This window comes from Mus caroli, unplaced genomic scaffold (genome assembly GCF_978045245.1).
Source record: "Mus caroli unplaced genomic scaffold, Mus_caroli_1 scaffold_1, whole genome shotgun sequence".
Classification (NCBI taxonomy): domain Eukaryota; kingdom Metazoa; phylum Chordata; class Mammalia; order Rodentia; family Muridae; genus Mus; species Mus caroli.
In genome coordinates, this window is record NW_028227256.1 from 96,733,608 (window position 1) to 96,756,718 (window position 23,111).

The 23,111-nt window shown below is 38.3% G+C and overlaps 1 protein-coding gene across 1 annotated transcript in view; it reads left to right on the forward strand.

Moving 5' to 3' along the window:
- Positions 1 to 23,111, forward strand: part of LOC110291812 (contactin-associated protein like 5-2) — a 718,290-nt gene that overhangs the window by 442,962 nt on the left and 252,217 nt on the right. The window contains exon 11 of the mRNA XM_029482783.2: positions 11,689 to 11,795. Coding sequence (XP_029338643.1) covers positions 11,689 to 11,795 — 107 coding nt within the window. The remainder of the gene's footprint in view (positions 1 to 11,688; positions 11,796 to 23,111) is intronic.

Sequence of the window (23,111 nt, forward strand, 5' to 3'; positions counted from 1 at the left end):
CACAGTGACAAAAAGAAAACACATGGGGCCTGGTTTAAATCTGTGCATAATAAGCTGTAACAGCAGACAGGGTTGTGATTAGGTAAGATTAGGATGTAAGCATCCATGATTCACTGAAGAATGATATCCCAGACTCAAATAGTAGGCAAAAGTAAAGAGCATTTTGTCCTACAGAAGTAGAGCATGCAGGGGGTCTACCATTTACCAAGACTGAGACACCCATGTGAGCTCCTAGGCCCAATTTAAAGCAGATTAGGTGAATTCCTAGGAAGGGCAGTTGCCCTTTGTCTTTCTTGATTGGTTTGCTAGGGTTATGGGGTGGGGGAGTCTTTGTGACTGGCTAGGCCTCTTGAGGATATTTAAGAAGATTGCTGGGGGCATGGGGTGGAAAGTGAAACCTATTACTGAGGAAGCCTGGAAACTTGCTCACTCACTGCTCTTGCCTCATACCATGTGTCAGAGAAGCTTCTAATTGGCTGCCCAAGGCTTGCCCAGTTCTGGGACACAGAAATTTAGGCCTAGTCTCCTGAACTGCCAGTCTGAAGCCAGTCATAGAATTAACCTACTCTCATTCCTCCCATACCCCTCTTGAGTAATGGGCCATTTTGAATCCTTGGGATGTTTCTATGGGCTAGTATTGTTGTTTGAGAATCATTAATTGAATAGTGGAAATCAATTCCTTAACAAACCAAACTAAAACATTGATTATGCAGGGGCCACAGGTAAAGGACAACATCAATAGGAAAAGAGAACCTGTCAGGGCAGACAAGGGTGTTCAAACAAAAAAACCAGTTGAGGAGGGACTCATAATAACCCCGAGACTGTCCTTTTTTCTATTCTTCTGTCTTATTGTCTCTTTCTGACTAAGGCCATGGAATCTTTGACCACCTCTGAGTGGTCAACATAGAAACAACATTCTACATCTAAGGCTGCACATAATCCTTCTTGCTAGCAGAACAACATGTCTAAGTCTCTTCTCTTCTCTAAGACTACTTTTGCCAAGGAGGATAGGGAATCCTGCAGTGCCATTATAGACTTTTCCATCTCTTGTACATCTAGATCTACAGTCAAAAGTAGGGTATTGTAATTGTTATCTTGCAGTATTAGGGCTGAAGACCCTACCTGAGCAGCTCTGACCAGCCCTAAGTCAAAGAGAGATCCCAGTAACACAGAGAAACTGGCCACTCTTTTTACCCAATTATTTGGAGGTATTAGCTGGCTGAAGTTATCCTCTCTAGAGTAAAATTTCACTCTAGGTACAAGCTTTATTAGAACTCAAGTGTCCTTATTCATAATTACAACCAGAACATAAATATATAGGGTAATCCCTGAAGTACAAGTCCACCAAGCATTTTCTGGAGGCAGCATGTATTCTGCAACAATAAGGTTTGCAGTGTGGTTTCAAATATGGGATTAGGCTGAGGGTACCTTATTTCCAATTCAGAGTCTCTGTCCTGTTATTGATTGTATGGTCACCTTAACTCTATCTGGTTACTGCCATCTACACTGAGTACTATCTATAGTCTGTAAATACTCTCTAGGGATAGCTGTTCCTTCATAGTAGGAAGTCTTAATATTAACTCATAACCAACAGTCCTGTGTTAAGTCCAGGAGGGAGAAGTTAAGAATCCAGCAAGTGGCTTTGAGTAATTGCAGGGGTTCTGAATTTGGTGATGAAGAGGGAAATGCCAGAGGTGGAACAGTTTTAGGAAGTGATTGATTAGATGAAGTGGGACCTCACTGGAGCAAAAGGGTGATGGGTCCTGATCAACCAGCAATGGTGGGCAGTGGTAAAGATTGGAGGGTCGTTGGTTTGTGCTTGCCAATTTTTTGTTGGGCCTAAAGGGACCATGGGTCTTACAAGGTTTTTTGGAGCACTTTGACAGAATATAGGAGTGCTGGATCATAGCTAGAGATGGAAAGTCTTAGTTCCCATGTCTTACCAGCAGTCTAACTTGCCTTCTTGTCAGCTGCTATGAATTTGATGACAAGGTTGTTGTATTGTCCTCTGGAGGTATTCAGATAGCAAGGGGGCTCAAAAGTAAGTACACAAGTCTCTCCTAGGATGTTGAATTCTCCTCCAAGTGTCTGTGTATACATAAACTGGATCATAGTCATGAGATCATCTTTGTCGGGGGGCTTTCAGTTTATCCACCCAGTAGATTCACATTCCCATTCCACACAGAAAAAGGACAGTGGACCTCCACATTTAATTGGCTCCCTCTGATCCTGACAATACCCTGGGTAGACTTAAAAGACCTGAGACCTTGTGTTATTTTGTGTCCTGGGCAAGCTGCAACCATATCAAAGAGTGTTGATTCAAGGGGTCCTTTCCCTCATCCAGTAAGTCACAAAGGTCTACATGAAAGTAAGGAAACCAGATGCCAATGGGAGCTAAGTGGGAATTAGAGTTGGCAATCTTATTCATTGCAGCATTAACTATCTGCCAGATGAGATTCTGGGGATAGTGGGGGTTAGTGGCTAGTGCAGCAAAGCATAAGCAGAAATCAAGCAGGATTAGGAGTGCTGGAGTCAAAGTTTTAGAGGGTTGATAAGGTATCAGTGAGGTGACATTGCTCTTTTGGTGGTTTGTCAGGAAGTCTCCTCCAAGAATTTTCAAGACTTATGTTGGTTTACATCTAAGATATCATCCTAGAGTTTAGGTAGCACCAGAGGAGGCCTCCAAGATAGGATTTCAGAGATGGTATGATCCAAATAAAGCTAAAAGGTGTTCCTAGCTCTATATAAGTCATTAGGTAGGAGGGACATCCAATCTCCACCAGTTTCAGGGTTTAACTTGTTCCAGGCCTATGTCAGGGTCCAATTCATCAGATTTGCCCTGAACTCTGGGGTTTGTATACATAATGCAATTTCCAATTGGTCTTCAAAACCTGTGCTAGAGATTGAAGTACCTGAGAGATTAATGCTGGTCCATTGTCAGATGCATGCATTTTAGGCAAAGGGGATGATGTCTTCCAGAAACTACTTTGTCACTTTGTTGGCAGTCTCCTTTTAAAGAGTAGGTTATTACCCTGAAGACCCATCCATAAAAACTAGCAATTACTTATATCTATATAATCCTGGTTTTATTTCTATATAATCTATTTCCAAATTAGCCCCTGTCCATTGACTCTTAATTCTTGTTCCTGGAGAGGCTCCTTGATTGGGACCTGAGGTGTTCATGCTCTGGCAGGAGGAACAGTGTGAATATACCTGATCAACCAAGTTTCCTAAGTTAAATATTTTGTACCTTGCACCTTGTAACAATTTCTTCGATTTTCTGTGACCCAAGTATAAATCTTGACATATCCAATGGAAGAGTTGCTTAGTAAACTCTTTAGGTAGGATGGTGTGGCCTTCAAGGCTCATCAACCATCTGTGTCTTCTGGAAATTCTTTCTCATTTCATGTGATCTTGTTTGTCTTTAGGAGTATATTTAGGCCCACGTACCTGAGCAAAAGTTGTATCTGTTGTCAGTATAGAGGTTAGCTCTGGCCCTGTTAGCCAGTTTTAAAGCCTGGGTTAGAGCATTTAGTTCAGCATTCTGGGCTAAAGTTCCTGGAGAAAAAAATCAGTTGCCCAAATAACAGAGTCCTACTCCACTACTGCCAGCCTTGCATTATAATCGAACCACTTGGTTCCATTATAAATGAAGCTGTTTCTGTTGATGAAGTAGATATATCCTGTTTATGGCCAGGGTATGCAAGCCCAGGGTATGCCATTCAAATCCCATATTGATAGAGCAATCATGCTGCACATCTGAGGACAGGCCAAATAGCAGGGTACCTAGGTTTAGGACAGATGATATGATGGGTTATGTCTTATGCAAAAGGAATTCACAAGCATAGTGTGAAAGTATACGAAACAGTCTAGAAGGTTGGGATTCTTGTGAGGCTATTCCAGTGCCTGGCAAATACAGAAGTAGATGTTCACAGCCATCTATTGGATGGAACATGGACCCCCAAAGGAGGATCTAGGGAACATACCCAAGGAGCTGAAGGGGTCTGCAATCCTATAGGGCAAACAACATTATGAACTAACCAGTACCCCCAGAGCTCATGTCTCTAGCTGCATATGTAGCAGAAGATGGCCTAGTTGGCCATCATTGGGAGGAGAGGCCCTTGGTCTTGCAAAGATTATATGCCCCAGTACAGGGGAATGCCAGGGCTAGGAAGTGGGAATGGGTGGGTTGAGGAGGAGGGCAGGGGGAGTGTATAGGGGACTTTCGGGATAGCATTTGAAATGTAAATGAAGAAAATATCTAATAAAAATTTTTAAAAAATAAATTTGGTGGCAAATTTAAGTGCTGTTCCTCTTGACATTACCAGCTGTTGTTGTGATTTAATACTACTATAATCCATTGCAAATACATTTAATTAAAATGTATACTTGTTTTTAAAATTCAGTATTTCTAATTCATTTTCAGAGTGAAGCAGAAACTTTTGTCCCAAAGAAACTCACATATACTTTCACTACGGTACATTTCTTCACACCCAAATACTAATATTGTGTTCTGGTCATTTAGATTTTGATAGTAAATATCAGATATTTTCAGATATTTTTCAGATTTTTTTTAATAAAACACTTGTATGCATAAGAAATATGTTCATCTTGTTGAACAACAAAAGCTTGATCCTGATGTCCTCAGGGCCCTGGTGAAGGACCTGCCTCATGCTGTTCACAGCGGACCTACAGAAAAGAGACTTAGATAGCTGAGAGGTATGCTGAATGAATCTTGTTCTACTTAATAAACACTGGTTGCTAGTGGTCCAGCACTTAGTAGAACACTAGAAGTTTCTTTATGGTTGAATATAAAAAAATCTTATGTGCCTCTTTAATGACAGTAATACTGTGTATAGTTTTAACACACTTCAGATTCAATAGCTTCTTTATATGATATGTAATCACTTTTACAGTCGGAAAGTAGTCTAGTGGTGTTGTTTTTAATATTAGTGTTAATGGCAAGGAAAAAAAATCCTACATCAACTCAGATAAAACACATAGAAAATCTCTGCCAACTGAAAAGAACATTTAGGAATATGCCAGAGGCTGCCTTTTGGTCATTGTATTTTAAAGATTTCACAAAATTAATGAAGCACGTGTGAAAATAAAACCAAAATCTGCCTTTTTAGTTTTAGACACTATATTGAATTAATTGTGGCTTATTATTCTTATATAATACATGAATAAGTATATTTTATTATGTATAGAATTTTATTTGTTCCTATTTAAGGCATTTTATATTGTTATACACCTCTTTGTACCAAGATATCTTTTTATGTGTGTGAATGGATGTTCATGTACACATATATGTGTGTAGGAGGTGGGTATGTTAATCTGTGTATAAAGGCCACAGGAAAAAGTGGGTTATCATTCCATTTTGAGACAGTCCCTGTAATTGGGACCTGTGACTGGTAGATTAGGCTGGTGTACTGGCTATTTTTGTGTGTCAACACAAGCTGGAATTATTACAGAGAAAGGAGCCTCCATTGAGGAAATGCCTCTATGAGATCCAGCTGCAAGGCATTTTTTTCAATTAGTGATTAAGGGACACGGGCCCATTGTGAGTGGTGACATCTCTGGGCTGGTAGTCCCGGGTTCTATACAAAAACAACCCGAGTAAGCCAGGGGAAGCAATCCAGAAAGCAGTATCTCTCCATAGCCTCTGCATCAGCTGCTATCCCCAGGTTCCTACCTTGTGTGTGTTCCAGTCCTGACTTCGTTTGGTAATGAAAATCAACATAGAAGTGTAAGCTGAATAAACCCTTACTTCCCTACTTGTTTCTTGACCATTATGTTTTGTTCATGAATAGAAATCCTCACTAAGACCGCTAGGGTGCCTAGACAGCAAGCCACTGTTATATACATGTCCCTATCTCCTCAGTATCGAAAGTACCAGTGTTTACCAACATGCCCCAAATATTTTTGCTGTTTTCATGGTATTGGGGATTTGAACACAGATCTACAGTTTGGATGACAGTTTACCAACTGATCTATTGCCCTGGTTTCTAAACTATCTTTAAGGTAACAAATCTGACAGCTTCATTTACTATCAGTATTATCTTACTAGTCTCTCTGAATCTTCTCTCATTTCTCCTTGGCAGTGTTACTTTAGTATGTACACATGGAGCTCCGTTTGAAGATGATTCTCTGGCCCAGACAAAGGAAGAAAGCTAGTACACATACCAGTCATGTGAATGCCAGTCTCAAGCATGATAGCTTACAGGCCTGACTACTGGACTGTTGATTCGCCCTCACTAAGTGGTTGTACTTTTCACCTATAGACTGGAAAATACTATTACAGCTATATCTCATTTGTTATTGTGAACAGATGTCAAGAATTTTTTTTTTTTGGATTTGTTGGCAAAATAACCCTCTTAGCAAGCAAATTTCCAGTTTCTGATATCTGTGAAAAATATTTGGAGAAATTCAAATCAAAAATAATGTTTGGTTAAAATCAATAAATATGTTGAGAATTTGGTTTAAAATGATGAGATTTAAAGTAAGATAAGTGAGTAGGAGTTGAATTTTACAACACAATTGACATTGTAAAAATATAAATATATATATTTATAAAATTGATTTGGAGCTTAATGAATATTTAAATATGGGCTTCAGAATGTGGATTGGATAAAAAAGGCACTCAGAAGAAAATCAAACACACCCAAGAACATGGGAATGGTCTCATCATAAATAAATGGTATAATGTGAGACACACACAAGTGTAGATATACCCTCCTAGGAAAGTCATGGAAATAAATCAGTATTGGTATAAATTTTCCCTAAAGAAGTATTAATTTTCCTCATACACAAATATTCTGCTTCTTTGGTGCAATTATTTACATTACTTAGGTGATGAGGTTGTTGGAGCTCAAAAGTCAATTTCAATTGCCAGAGTAGTCAAAGTAGGTTTTCTTTAAATGCATCCCTAACCATCAGCATGGAGGAGCAGTTTGTGGGGTCATCTTAATTTCTCTATTCAAGTAATTCCCTGATACTGTCTTTTGTTTTCATGCATGTATGTGTTTATGGAGTATGTGTACGTGTATGTCATAATCTGTAGCACCATTCATACACATGTAGAAGTCAAAGAATGATGTTGTATATCCCATTCTATCCTTCTCCATATTTTTTTCTTTTGAACTGGGACTTGTACAGAACCCTGAACTGACCTGGCAGCCAGAAAGCTTTGTGGTCCTCCAGACACTTGCCTTTAAAGGGCTAGAGTTGCAGGTAAATACATGCCTATGTTTGGCTTTTTAGATGGATGTTAAGCATTCAAGTTTAGATCCTCAGGCTTGCATGGTAAGCCACTAAGCCATCTCCCTGGCACCCATGGTGTCCCCTTAAACTCTGATTCCTTTTTAACATGAAATGAGGACTCTTCAGTAGTATAAGTTACTGTCATCCTGTTATTCTATCCAAAGTAGTCACTCAATAGCAGACCAAATTTTCTGAAAGCATGAGCACAATAAGTCTTTCTTCCTTTAAGTTCATCTGTTATATTAGTCATAGTTGTCTTACTATAGCTTATATACTTTGCTTCCTTATACTACCATCTCTTCACTGTTCAATCTCCCATTGATATCCTAGTACATGACCCAGGAGTATTCCGGTGAGCAGAAACAAAAGTTGGCTACACCGTGTCTTGCTAACAAGGCCTAGCTAAAGGGCTCTTACTTACCTGCAAAATATATTAATTAACCCCCATATGAACTCATTATACTCATCATACAGTAACAACAGCTATTCTAAATGGGATGTGGCTAAGCTGGCAGTTTACTGGCTTAGCATTTATGAAGCCCTATTCTTCAGTTTCTAGTTCCACATAACTGACCTCATGGCAGAGCCAACTGAAGTTTGAAATCATTCAAGGCTATATAACTATTTCAAGGACAGCTCAGCCTGGGATAAATAAGATATTGTCTAAAAAAAAAAAAAAACTCAGTGAACTGGAAGAAAATGTATTGAACGGAGAGGGAGAAGAGGAGAAAGGAGAGGAAACAAAAGATAGGAAAGAACTGAAAGAAAAGAAAAGGAAGAGTAGTGACTAGAGTGGCTCAGCAGTTAAGAGTTCATGTGGCTTTTCCTGGAGCCCATATGAAGCAGCACTTAACTCCCTGTAGCAATGGCATCAAGGGATCCAGCACCCTATTTTAGCTTCCTCCACAAGAAATTACACTCATTTATGCATACCCATATATGGACACACACACACATAATTAAAGATAAAAACAAATTATTAAGTAAATAGCAAATTCTAAAGACAAAATGGGACAGTTAAAGAGGATTGGAGGCAGTCAGTGGAAACAAGTTATAATTGTGTGATGTACAACGTAGACTAGTTGGGACTCAACAAAAATTTACCTATGTCTGACTCCCAAACACAGGAATTAAAGACATGTGAGTACTCTCAGATCTGCCTTATTTTTCAAGGAAGGGTATCTTACTGAACCCTAGTTGCCCAGCAAACCCTAGAGGTTTTTTTTAATTTAATTTTATTTTTTTGCTCCCATGTTTCTAGCCATAGGATATAGGCAAGGGATGTTATGTCCAGTTTTTTATATTGAGTCCAGGAGATTTAATTTCATACCTTCATTCTTGTGTTTACAAACTGAACCATCTCCCACATTATAGAACTAAGTCTTGAGAAGGAAGAGGGTTAGGTAGAAGTTTGGGGCATATGAGGCTGCATATATATATATATATACATATATATATACATACATATATATATATAATGTTTTGTTGTTGCTTTATGAGCACAGGTGTTTAGGCATTAATGACATTTCCAGTTGTCACAGGACTTGATTAACCCATTTTTCACAATCCAATGGCTTCTTTGTTTAACTCTATAAAATCATAACACTGGGAACAATATGGATCTATGTTGCTGGTAAGCTAGTGAGTGCCAGGAGGCTGCTTGTCTTTACCACCAAGAGGTAAGATTAAAGACACATATGACCATGTCTTGACTTTTTATATAGTTTCTGGGACCTAACCTCAGGTTCTCATACTTGTTTAATCAGTGACAGAACTATCTCCCTGGCACCAGTTTTCAATTGGTAGGATACTTTCTGAGTTATCATATTTTTCTTTTTATGCTTATTGATTTTCTTCCCCTTCCATATCCAATGCTTTCTTTGAAATCTTGATCATCTACTGAAACTCTTGTGCACTCTGATTTTATATAGAGTAAATATGGCAGTGTGTCTGCCATATTCATCAAGTCAGACACTAACTGTGTTACCTCATCTGGGCTTTGGATCATCCAGAAAATTGATATATTTAAATTGAAAAAGTATGCACTAAGCAGTCAAGAACATTTGACAAGAACATTTACAACAATTGGCAGAGGGGTCTGTTGCACATGATGTCTGTGTGTGTTCTCCATTTATCATGAGTACATATGAAGGTCAGAGGTTGACAAAGCACATCTTGCTTTACAATTTCCACCTTGTAGAGTCAGGGTTTCTCATTTGACTCTAAAGTGAGTGTGTTTTGTTTTCTAGCTAATCAGCTTGCCTTGGAGACTTCCTCTCTCTGCTTCCTGGGTACAAAAGTCACAAGTGTTCTGTCTTGCTTGCCTGGAATATTGCATGTGTGCTAGGGATACAAACTCTATCCCTTATACTTATGCAGCCAGTGCTTTACCAATGAACCATCTTTTGCATCCTACTATGACTGTTTTAATTATATTCTTATGGTTGTGAATACCAATATTGGCACACAATGTTTGTTCCCTTTTATATCTATATGACATTTACTTTCTGTGTTTGGTTCTAAAATAATCAGTTTGTGCTACTTGATAGAGCAAAGAAAAGAAACAGCATTTAACAGGAACTGATTATAGAATCTGGAAACCATGCTCATGAAGCAGCCTTTTCACCTGATCTTAGCCAAAAGGCTTAGGAGCAGTGAAACAGCCTCTTCAAATAAGCGAATTAGGCCTAGAAGTCTGCTATCAAGTGTGTTGAGATGACCTTTTCTAGTCTCGGTGCACTGGTCCCAAATACACTGTGCTATAAGAAAGCTCTGCATGTTCTCACTCAATTTGTTCCTTATTCTAGAATTATTAGACTTTTCCATTTCCCAAATGTGCTTTTCATTCTGAGAAATACAACAGTGATTCTTTTAGTGACCATAGACAAATGACTTTGAGCCCTATATTTTCAATGTTAAGTTGAGTTTCTTAATGCTAGTGCAAGGGCTGTGCAAAACGTATTAAAAATGTTTTTAAAGGACTAGTATTTCTGACAGCTTACACCAAGCCTTTCTCTCCATATCCAGCTGGACTTGAGAATATTGGCCTAAAATCATTATAATTTGTGTAGTATAAAAAATGTTATTTCAGGGTGTTTTTAAATTGATAGAATTGTATAGTGTGTATGTTTTCATGTTGATGTTTGTACAAATGCAAGTGTGTGGACCTCTAGATGCCAGAGGATATCCTTAGCTGTTATTCCTCAGGAATCACCCATTTTAGTTTTGAAACAGGTTCTCTCACAGGTCAGGAACTCAACAAGTAGGCTAGACTAGATAGCCAATGAGTATAAGGGATTTGACTGTCCCTAACTCCTTCACTCTGGCATTAGCAGCATGCAAAATCATGTACACAGATTCTGAGGGATTGAGCTCAGGCCCTCATATTTGTAAGACAAGCATTTTTCTAATTAAGCTATTTCTTCCAGGAGCTATGGGCCGTAGTTCTCATAGCAATGTATGTATTTTATCTTCTTCTGTTCCACTTCTTCTTTATGAGATATTCCTGATAGCATAGGCTAGGATTTAAAGAAGAAAAATGGAAACTATCCCTTGAGATGGAGTCATTAGCCATGACCTTATTTACAGAAACACCAGCGCTTTACTTTATAAATCACTTACAAAATCACAACATAGTATTAAGATAGATAAAAACTTTCCCAGCAATAAAATTTCATATGGATATATGTGGATCATTAGAAGTTGGTTTTAGTATATGGTAAAGAAAGCCTTAAATTAAAAAAAAAATAAAATAGTTTAAATTTACACCTTAAAGATTCACCAAAAAATCAGGTAGCAGATGTTAAATAATAACTGACCATAAAAATTTATTAACCTGCTTTTGGAAATATGCCACTAGACTTGGATGATATTTATGCTTTACTGTGCCAAATGTCAATGATGATATCTGTCCTACTCGTGATTGCTTCATGAAACACATCTTCTAAGAGTTCTAATACTTGTTTCTTTATATATAAAAACCTTTGTTTGAGAGCTGCAAAATACACTCAGATTCAAACTGGCTCTGTGTTTGTTTCAGTTTGTCACCAATGAATCCTTACTGATCTAGCCTTTGAGGACCCTCGTCCCAGGGATCCCCATATCCAAATGGCGTGGTCTGTGGCAAGTGTTTGTTCTGATGTAAAGTTATAACCGTTCTGCATTTTGTGCCACAATAAATATTTAACTATTCTCTAGAATATTTCTACATCCATTCTAGTATCTGTGCAAAAGAATTTAAGGGTTTACTTAAAGGTGTAATTCAACTCTGAGTTCTCTACTACTCAGCATATCTGGATGGTTTTCAAATCATGTAACTGTGACAGTAATAGGACTCTAGCATATCCATTTCCTGTTGCTCCTGTTTTTGCTTGCCTGTCTGCTTCAACCATCTTGGCTTAATTGCTTTGCATTTCCTCCCATTAGGTGTTTCCCCAACTACTGTGAACATGGAGGACACTGTACTCAAACCTGGACAAACTTCTACTGCAACTGCAGTAATACTGGGTACACAGGAGCCACCTGTCACGATTGTGAGTACACAAAATGTGCCTACAGTATGTAGATACAACTCCAGGAATGCAGTGTGGGGACCCTGGCTACTCACCACATTGTGAGCACTGTCTATACCTTTAGCATAAATTATCAAATAGGATACAATATTCCAAATACTGAATGATGCAGAGGAAAGGAAGAGGCTCAAGTCATATCTTTATGATGTTTATGAGAACAGCGTAAACAAAGTGGGGTCAAATATATGGTAAATTAAAAGAGAAAAATGATGCTATAAGTACCCAAGGGAGCTTTGCAAGATGGCAATGTCTTCATGAGTTGAGTTGTACTATTGCAACAAGTAGCTCATATATCAATGGTCTTAGTGACAAGTGGCTTGATGTCTGTCTTTGTTATTTTCCTACCACAATGATAAAATACTATGACCAAAGCAACTTAAGAGATAAAAGATTTATTTGTGTTTACAGTTCCAGAAAGATACTAGCTATTCTAAAGGAGGAAGACTTGGCAAATGGTGGGAAAGGCATGGTAGAAAGAACAGAAATCCTGACAGATCATTTTGTATTCACACTCAGGAAACAGACTATACTAGAAAATCACATAAAGCTCTATAGCTTCCAGTTCTGTTCCCAGTTACCAATTTATTCCAATGAGGTTACACCATCTAAAAGTTCTGAAACTTTTCCAAACAGCACCACAGCCAGAGACCAAATGTTCAAACATGAACTTCACATTCAAACTACAACATAGCTATACCACCACAAAGTCCTTCACACATTTTCAGGCCTTCTTTCTCATTATCTTAATAAATGGTAGAGGTATCTTCTGAATATTGCTATGGCCAAGAGAAGGAAAATACAGTAAGGAAATACATGATAAGGGTACAGGCTTGTATTTTATTCAAAAGCTTTTACTGAAAATATGGATGAGTGATATTTCTGCTCACATCTGCTTGACCAGATACTGCCCTATTGTCTTCTTCAATAGAAGGAATAATATGTCAGACCATGAGAAGAGAGGCTAAACAATTAAATTTTGATTATAAGTATTCATGACTAAATGTCAGTGGTGGGCATTTGGAAAATTTTATTTATTTATTTATTTATTTATTTATTTATTTATTTATTTATTTATTTATTTGATTTTTCGAGACAGGGTTTCTCTGTGTAGCCCTGGCTGTCCTGGCACTCACTTTGTAGACCAGGCTGGCCTCGAACTCAGAAATTCGCCTGCCTCTGCCTCAAAAGTGCTGGGATTAAAGGCTTGCGCCACTATCCACTATGCCCGGCTTGGAAAATTTTAGATTGAAGGCCTGGGCTGATTGTGTTCAAGATATAGAAGAAAAACAGAAAGAAGAATTCAGAGTATGGAGGGAGTGTGTGTGAGTGTGTGTGTGTGTCTGTGTGTGTCTGTGTGTGTGTGTGTGTGTGTGTGTGTGTGTATAAATCATCATAGACTACAGAACAACTTACAGGAATCACTTTCCTGATACTTTCCAGATATGTGTCCTGGGGGACAAATTCAGGTCATCATGCTTGACCAATCAAGCCTTACTAGTGAGTCAATATATCCTGCTGATTCTCTCTTCTTACTCTTTTCCTTCTCATCCTTTAAATCTCTTCTGAAACCTCCATTATTGTTTTCCCAGGAACAGAGCTCTCATCCTGCAACTGAGCCTCATGTTGTCTGCAATATCACAATCTCATTTGTGTTTTTCAGCACCTGTCAAAGATCAAATATCTACTATGTAATGGACATTAGATCAGTGCTGGGGGAGATAGATAGATAGGTTACTTAGTTAGTAAAGAGCTTTCAGTACAGGCATAAGAACCTAAATTCCAGAGTGGTTGTACAAGCTTGCAATCCCACCAACAATGGAGGAGTGTTCCTCTTTCTCCACATCCTCGCCAGCATCTGCTGTCACCTGAATTTTTGATCTTAGCCATTCTGACTGGTGTGAGGTGGAATCTCAGGGTTGTTTTGATTTGCATTTCCCTGATGATTAAGGATGTTGAACATTTTTTCAGGTGTTTCTCTGCCATTCGGTATTCCTCAGGTGAGAATTCTTTGTTCAGTTCTGAGCCCCATTTTCTAATGGGGTTATTTGACTTTCTGGAGTCCACCTTCTTGAGTTCTTTATATATATTGGATATTAGTCCTTTATCTGATTTAGGATAGGTGAAGATCCTTTCCCAATCTGTTGGTGGTTTTTTTGTCTTATTGATGGTGTCTTTAGCCTTGCAGAAGCTTTGTAGTTTCATGAGGTCCCACTTGTCAATTCTCGATCTTACAGCACAAGCCATTACTGTTCTATTCAGGAATTTTTCTCCTGTGCCCATATCTTCAAGGCTTTTCCCCACTTTCTCCTCTATAAGTTTCAGTGTCTCTGGTTTTATGTGAAGTTCCTTGATCCACTTAGACTTGACCTTAGTACAAGGAGATAGGAATGGATCGATTCACATTCTTCTACATGTTAACAACCAGTTGTGCCAGCACCATTTGTTGAAAATGCTGTCTTTCTTCCACTGGATGTTTTTAGCTCTCTTGTCGAAGATCAAGTGACCATAGGTGTGTGGGTTCATTTCTGGGTCTTCAATTCTATTCCATTGGTCTATTTGTCTGTCACTATACCAGTACCATGCAGTTTTTATCACAATTGCTCTGTAGTAGAGCTTTAGGTCCGGCATGGTGATTCCACCAGAGGTTCTTTTATCCTTGAGAAGAGTTTTTGCTCTCCTAGGTTTTTTGTTATTCCAGATGAATTTGCAGATTGCACTTTCTAATTCGTTGAAGAATTGATTTGGAATTTTGATGGGGATTGCATTGAATCTGTAGATTGCTTTTGGCAAGATAGCCATTTTTACAATGTTGATCCTGCCAATCCATGAGCATGGGAGATCTTTCCATCTTCTGAGATCTTCTATAATTTCTTTCTTCAGAGACTTGAAGTTTTTATTATACAGATTTTTCACTTCCTTAGTTAGAGTCATGCCAAGATATTTTATATTATTTGTGACTATTGAGAAGGGTGTTGTTTCCCTAATTTCTTTCTCAGCCTGTTTATTCTTTGTGTAGAGAAAGGCCATTGATTTGTTTGAGTTAATTTTATATCCAGCTACTTCACCGAAGCTGTTTATCAGGCTTAGGAGTTCTCTGGTGGAATTTTTAGGGTCACTTATATATACTATCATATCATCTGCAAAAAGTGATATTTTGTCTTCATCTTTTCCAATTTGTATCCCTTTGATCTCCTTTTGTTGTCGAATTGCTCTGGCTAGGACTTCAAGTACAATGTTGAATAGGTATGGAGAAAGTGGACAGCCTTGTCTAGTCTCTGATTTTAGAGGGATTGCTTCAAGCTTCTGACCATTTACTTTGATGTTGGCTACTGGTTTGCTGTAGATTGCTTTTATCATGTTTAGGTATGGGCCTTGAATTCCTGATCTTTCCAAGACTTTTATCATGAATGGGTGTTGGATCTTGTCAAATGCTTTTTCTTCATCTAACGAGATGACCATGTGGTTTTTGTCTTTGAGTTTGTTTATATACTGGATTACGTTGATGGATTTCTGTATATTGAACCATCCCTGCATCCCTGGGATGAAACCTACTTGGTCAGGATGGATGATTGTTTTGATGTGTTCTTGGATTCGGTTAGCAAGAACTTTATTGAGGATTTTTGCATCAATATTCATAAGGGATATTGGTCTGAAGTTTTCTATCTTTGTTGGGTCTTTTTGTGGTTTAGGTATCAGAGTAATTGTGGCTTCATAGAATGAGTTGGGTAGAGTACCTTCTGTTTCTATTTTGTGGAATAGTTTGTGAAGAACTGGGATTAGATCTTCTTTGAAGGTCTGATAGAACTCTGCACTAAACCCATCTGGTCCTGGGCTTTTTTTAGTTGGGAGACTATTAATGACTGCTTCTATTTCTTTGGGGGATATAGGGCTGTTTAGATCATTAACCTGATCTTGATTCAACTTTGGTACCTGGTATCTGTCTAGGAACTTCTCCATTTCATCCAGGTTCTCCAGTTTTGTTGAGTATAGCCTTTGGTAGAAGGATCTGATGGTGTTTTGGATGTCTTCAGGATCTGTTGTTATGTCTCCTTTTTCATTTCTGATTTTGTTAATTAGGATGATTTCCCTGTGCCCTCTAGTGAGTCTGGCTAAGGGTTTATCTATCTTGTTGATTTTCTCAAAGAACCAGCTCCTTGATTGGTTGATTCTTTGAATAGTTTTTCTTGTTTCCACTTGGTTGATTTCATCCCTGAGTTTGATTATTTCCTGCCATCTACTCCTCTTGGGTGAATTTGCTTCCTTTTGTTTTAGTGCTTTTAGGTGTGTTGTCAAGCTGCTAATGTGTGCTCTCTCTAGTTTCCTTTTGGAGGCACTCAGAGCTATGAGTTTTCCTCTTAGAAATGCTTTCATTGAGTCCCATAAGTTTGGGTATGTTGTGGCTTCATTTTCATTGAACTCTAAAAAGTCCTTAATTTCTTTCTTTATTCCTTCCTTGACCAAGGTATCATTGAGAAGAGTGTTGTTCAGTTTCCACGTGAAGGTTGGCTTTCTATTATTTATTTTGTTATTGAAGATCAGCCTTAGTCCATGGTGATCCGATAGGATGCATGGGACAATTTCAATATTTTTGTATCTGTTGAGTCCTGTTTTGTGACCAATTATGTGGTCAATTTTGGAGAAGGTACCATGAGGTGCTGAGAAGAAGGTATATCCTTTTGTTTTAGGATAGAATGTTCTGTAGATATCTGCCAGATCCATTTGATTCATAATTTCTCTTAGTTTCTCTGTGTCCCTGTTTAGTTTCTGTTTCCATGATCTGTCCATTGGTGAAAGTGGTGTGTTGAAGTCTCCCACTATTATTGTATGAGGTGCAATGTGTGCTTTGAGATTTACTAAAGTTTCTTTAATGAATGTGGCTGCCTTTGTATTTGGAGCATAGATATGCAGGATTGATAGTTCCTCTTGGAGGATTTTACCTTTGATGAGTATGAAGTGTCCCTCCCTGTCTTTTTTAATGACTTTGGGTTGGAAGTCAATCTTATCAGATATTAGAATGGCTACTCCAGCTTGTTTCTTCATGCCATTTGCTTGGAAATTTGTTTTCCAGCCTTTCATTCTGAGGTAGTGTCTATCCTTTTCTCTGAGATGAGTTTCCTGTAAGCAGCAACCACTCTGGAAATCAGTCTGGCGGTTCCTCAGAAAATTGGACATAGTACTACCGGAGAATCCAGCAATACCTCTCCTGGGCATATATCTAGAAGATGTCCCAACCGGTAAAAAGGACACATGCTCCACTATGTTCATAGCAGCCCTATTTATAATAGCCAGAAGCTGGAAAGAACCCAGATGTCCCTCAACAGAGGAATGGATACAGAAATTATGGTACATTTACACAATGGAGTACTACTCAGCTATTAAAAAGAATGAATTTATGAAATTCCTAGCCAAATGGATGGACCTGGAGGGCATCATCTTGAGTGAAATAACACAATCACAAAAGAACTCACACAATATGTATTCACTGATAAGTGGATATTAGCCCAAAACTTAGGATACCCAAGATATAAGATACAATTTGATAAACGCATGAAACTCAAGAAGAATGAAGGTCAAATTGTGGACACTGTGCACCTTCTTAGAATTGGGAACAAAACACCCAGGGAAGGAGTTACAGAGACAAAGTTCGTAGCTGTGATGAAAGGATGGACCATTTAGAGACTCCCGTATCCAGGGATCCATCCCATAATCAGCTTCTAAACGCTGACACCATTGCATACACTAGCAAGATTTTGCTGAAAGGACCCAAATATAGCTGTCTCTTGTGAGATGATGCCGGGGCCTAGCAAACACAGGAGTGGATGTTCACAGTCAGCTATTGGATGTATCACAGGGCTCCCAATGGAGAAGCTAGAGAAAGTACCCAAGGAGCTAAAGGGATCTGCAACCCTATTGTTGGAACAACATGATGTACTAACCAGAACCCTGGAGCTCTTGTCTCTAGCTGCATATGTATCGAAAGATGGCCTAGTCGGCCATCAATGGAAAGAGAGGCCTATTGGACTTGCAAACTTTATATGCCCCAATATAGGGGAATGCCAGGGCCAAAAGAATGGGAATGTGTGGGTAGGGAAGTGGGGGGCGCTATGGGGGACTTTTGGGATAGCATTGGAAATGTCATTGAGGAAAATATGTAATAAAAATCAAAAAAAAAAAAAAAAAAAAAAGAACCTGAATTCGATGTTCAGCACTCTGTAAACATTAAGGGTGATATGTGATGCTATGACAGGATCGCTTGAGCTTACAGGCTTGTTAATCTAGACAAATCAGTGAGACTAAGCGAAATATGTCTAAAAAATATGATTAAAAAAGTATAAAAGACAGCAATGTTGAGTCCCTATACATGCACACCTACCAACAGACACACACACACACACACACACACAGACACAGACACACATATATACAAGGGCATATACACATTCTCTCTCCCTCTCTCTCTTTCTCTCTCTCTCTCTCTTTCTCTCTCTCTCTGTCTCTCTCTCTCTCTCTCTCTCTCTCTCTCTCTCTCACACACACACACACACACACAAACATACACAAATTGGAATACACACATGCTCATGCACAGACACAGATACACATACATACACATGAACAAACTTCTTCTCTTCTGCTTGTTTCTTCTCCTTTTCTTATTGTCCCTTCATCTTTCTCTCCTCTTCAGCATTCCCTTTCTCGTCCCTCTTCCTCCTTTCTTTCTCTTCTTTCCTCTTCCATTTCTTCCCCCTCATCCTTCCCCTGTCCCCCTTCTTTCATTCATTTTGTTCTTCCTTTCTCCATTTCTTTCTCTTTTTTCTCTTCCTTCTTGTCTATATGAAGTTGAGAGCTACCTCTTATTAGCATGGAATGTAAAGAATGTTAATCTCAATAAGAAACTTATCTTATAATATTAACATATGAGTTAAGCCTAAGATAAAGATATGAAAGATAGTTTGTAACATATCTTTTGTCAGAGTTTCTTTTTTGTTTTTTTTTTAAACTTTCAGTTTTATTGGAGTTAGTTACAGTGCAATAGGAAAGGAGTTGTTGACCAGATCACAAGAGACTCAGAGTCACTTGTTATCCTATAATTTGAAACAAGCAATTGAGAAGAATTATTATTACTGGATACTCGAAGCTACAGGATAAAGAATATGTTGTCTGGGTGGCTCAGTTTGCCAGATACTCTTTTAAATATATTTTTTTCTGAATTGGTTCATTTGAATTAAATATACAAAATGTTACCAGTTTTATTAGCTATTTTGAGGGTTGTATTAAAGACCTTAAATAGTTTCCTTTTGAAATGGATTATTTCTGTCTCAATGAAAGTGTTATACAATACTATCTTTTGACTTCCCAACTTGTATTCATCTTGTAGCATTTGAGGGTGAACAAGTAAAAAGGTGTCATGAAAAGCTTTCTACATTTTCACATTTTCAGAGTTTCTCCCAACATAGTTGACATTATCTAAGATTTGAATATTGCATGAAAGTTTTACTATGTACAATCATCTAAATGTGAAAGAGACCTGTTTCCATAAACAGGAACTAGCAAAGCTACTCTGCTGTGTGATGACTGTTAACTGTGAAGACCAGACAGCTTGATATGTTCCTAGTCAATATATGCTTATTGACAATCCAAAGCAAGCAATACTCCATCAGACTTGAGAGAAGAAAGCTGACATCCTTTTGTAAAGCTTAAAAGGGACCTGAGGTGCTTTGTTAGGATGTCACCAAGCTAAATTGTGAAGAGATTAAAGGTGCTTGAGACGTGGGGCATAATGCAGAGATCCTAAACATATACCTGCAGGTGTCACCAGACAGATATTAAAAAGATGAAGGACAGCTATTTCATAGGAGGCTGACAGAAGCTGGAACACAACTATCTTGTCCCTTAGCAAGTCAGCGCAAAAACTAAACACATGGCAAAGAGCAGTGGCTTAATTTCTGACCACTTCTATTCTTGTCTGTGACACCATCCTCTACAGAGTCGTTTTTTGAAACAGAAAGAAATGCTCTCCAGAAAAAAAACAAAAACAAAAACAAAAAACCAAACGACTAACACACATGTAAGATCTATTTCCATGTTAAATTCTATTGATTACATATGAAGAATCACCTTCATCAAACATCGTAAATATTTTTCATGAAATTAATGATTGACATGCCAATATCCCCACATCCTATGGCTATTGGAATAGCATTGCTGCATAAATTGCCCAAAGTACATGAAGGATTGGCATAGTAGCATTAGTGGGAGAACCTCAGACACAGCTGAGATCACAATGGGCACCCATGATCTCACATAACTTGCTGAATTTTTGTGCTCTATCATTCATCATGAACATTCATTAGGCTATGAATTGATTTTTTTCTAAGAAAGACTGTGTTAAATCTCTCTAGAAACATGACTTAGGATGAGTATAATGATTCGGTGTACTATGTCACAGTCACATTGTGTAATTCTCTTTTATATTTGTATTAGTTTCTCTCTCTGTCTCTCTCTGTCTCTGTCTCTGTCTCTGTCTCTGTCTGTCTGTCTGTCTGTCTGTCTGTCTGTCTGTCTCTCTCTCTCTCTCTCTCTCTCTCTCTCTCTCTGTGTGTGTGTGTGTGTGTGTGTGTGTGTGCGCACATGAGGCCATCTGTACATATGTGTCTGGTTGCACACTCTGGAAGAGGATGTCTGATGTTCTGCTCTGTTACTCTCCTCCTTATTTCCTTGTGACAGGGTCTCTTGCTGAACTTGCATCTAGAACAACAATCAGAGATCTTTTTGTCACTGCCCAAATGCTGATGTCATCAGTGCATTGGTGATATGCCTGCCTTTTTATTTGGGTGCTGGGGACCTAAATGCAAGTCTACATGTTTACACAGGAAGCACTGCTACTAAGTGAGCCATCCCCAGGCCTGAGTTCACAGTTTTTTAAACTATTTACTGATGTCCTTTCCCAGAACAATATCAATATGACTCACATAGCCAATCCCTTGTAAATGGTTCAGAAAACACTAAGGATTCCCTCACATTCTTTGCTGTTTGCTTTAAAAAGCAAAATTGGCCCCCCAAAAGGCTGTTTTTCTAAGAATTATGGGTATCCAAAGTTTCTTTCTATTCTATTACCCTTGAAGCAGTTCACAGATGTGAACCATGAGTGTTTTCAACAAGAGAAAGGAACATCAGAGTTCTAAGGAGTAAAAATATGTGTTATTTCTAATCAATAGTTTATGAATTTTATTTTAAACTATGACTGACTCTATTGGTTAAATTGTCAAGTAAATAATTTTGAGTCTGTTCAATTTGAATGATATAAAGTTTTTAACAGTGTAGTTGAGACGAAAGGTTCAGAAAGTTTTCTCCACATGTTGAAGTTCTCTAATACCACATCTCTGTGACCTGTATCAAGTTATTCCACTAATTGTAGGGCTGCTGATGTCACATTCAAGGGAAAAATAATAGAATCTGCCCCTACAGCTATTGAGATAAATTCCTGAATCAGTGGGCGTGAAATCTCCCTGACAAGTATGATAATAGCCCTTCCTTGTGGTTTCTGCTGCATTTGCATCATCTTGTCTACCCTTCAACCTTGAGAAGAAACAAAGCAAGTGTTCTTTTTCATACAAAGCAAAGAATAAGATGAAGAACAGTTTAGGATGGAAATTCAAGGACATTCAACTACAAAATCAAGTAGGACAAAAGCCTGACAATTGTAGCTCCTTCTAAAAACGAGGTTAGGTCCATTGCATCCTAGAAGAGATTCATTGTTTTTGGTAAAGTACCCATGTGTGCATGGGTCTCTCTCTCTCTCTCTCTCTCTCTCTCTCTCTCTCTCTCTCTCTCTCTCTCTCTCTCTCTCTCTCGTGTGTGTGTGTGTGTGTGTGTGTATTGATGAGGCAACAGGTTGAGTTTGAATGACTTTCTCCACTCCTCTCTACCTTTCTTTTTTTGGAGAATAGGATCTCTCACTGAACTTTGAGTTCACTTTTTCATGTAGGCCTCGATGGCCAACAGGTACCTATCTCCACACCCTCCTCACATGTATTTTTTTCACACATAGCTGAGCATGGCTGTTCACAGCTTTTAATTGGTCCTAGAGATCTGAACCAAGGTCTTTGTGCTTGCAGCGTAAATATTTTGCTTACATTGCTGTAATCTTGCCCCAGGATTAATTTTTAAATTATATTCCTGTTGTGTCCTTAAAGCTATCATGATTATATCCCTAGATTATTTCAAATTGTTTAGTGATTCTTCATTAACTTTGATTTCTATGTATGTGTGTGTATGTACATATTTATTATAGGTGAGAACATCTATTTGGAGGTAGGAGACTTAAGGTCCCATTACTTAGAATCCCTCAATCTTCTTTGTGACAGAAAATGGTCAATACATTGGTTTAACTGGGCAGGAACTGTAAGTGCTCCACATGTCTTGCTTCCCAATTACTAGGATTTTCAAGGGCAACAACCAGGCACACCTTTTTGTGTGTGGGCTCTGGGCACCAAAATCAGACCCTTATGCTTCACCAAATAAGTCAGCTTCCTATTCCTTCTTCCTTATCTTAAGGCATATTAGCTCTGCAGTCAGTTTCTGGGAGTAGAGAATTTCAAGCCCTGACTTCTGTGATCTTCTTTAGAGCAGGTCTGAGCCACTTGTCTTCACTTGTTCATAGTAAGAACTTCTCCCTCTTCCTGTCTGTTGGCTTTATTTCAACTTGGTCACTTCCTGCCAGATCTAACTTTGTGTTTTTCAGGTAATTTGTTATTTAATTCAACATTCTTCCCTTACACTACATGTACACCTGGTTGCCATAATTAAATTATTTGTCTTTTTCTTGGTCTTTGGCATCAGAAGCATTGGCTTTAATTGTGTTTCCTAAAACTAGTACTAGGTTTAGAAAGCTGTTTGTGGAAAAAACAAAAACAAAAATACTGAGAAAGTAGAGTTGTAAACTTTCTTGTTGGCATTTCTTTGTGAAAGCTCTACCTTGATGGAAGTAAAGACAATGTCATATAACCCATGTTTTTCTTTCTATGACCACTTTTTAGCAGTGAAAGGACTGGGGCTCTAGCTTTTCTTTCAATGAATATTTCTTAAACCTTTTGACATTAAGTCCCATGAATTCTCAAAGGGCCTGTAAACCATCCTCCAGTTGATATAGCTGTAGGTGAATCCAATTTTAAGAGACCTAGTATAAATAGGACATGTAAAAAGTAAATATGTGCAGACAACATAAAAAAGAAAGGACAGTATCCATTGCTGTAGCAGGACATGAAGCTGAGTTTG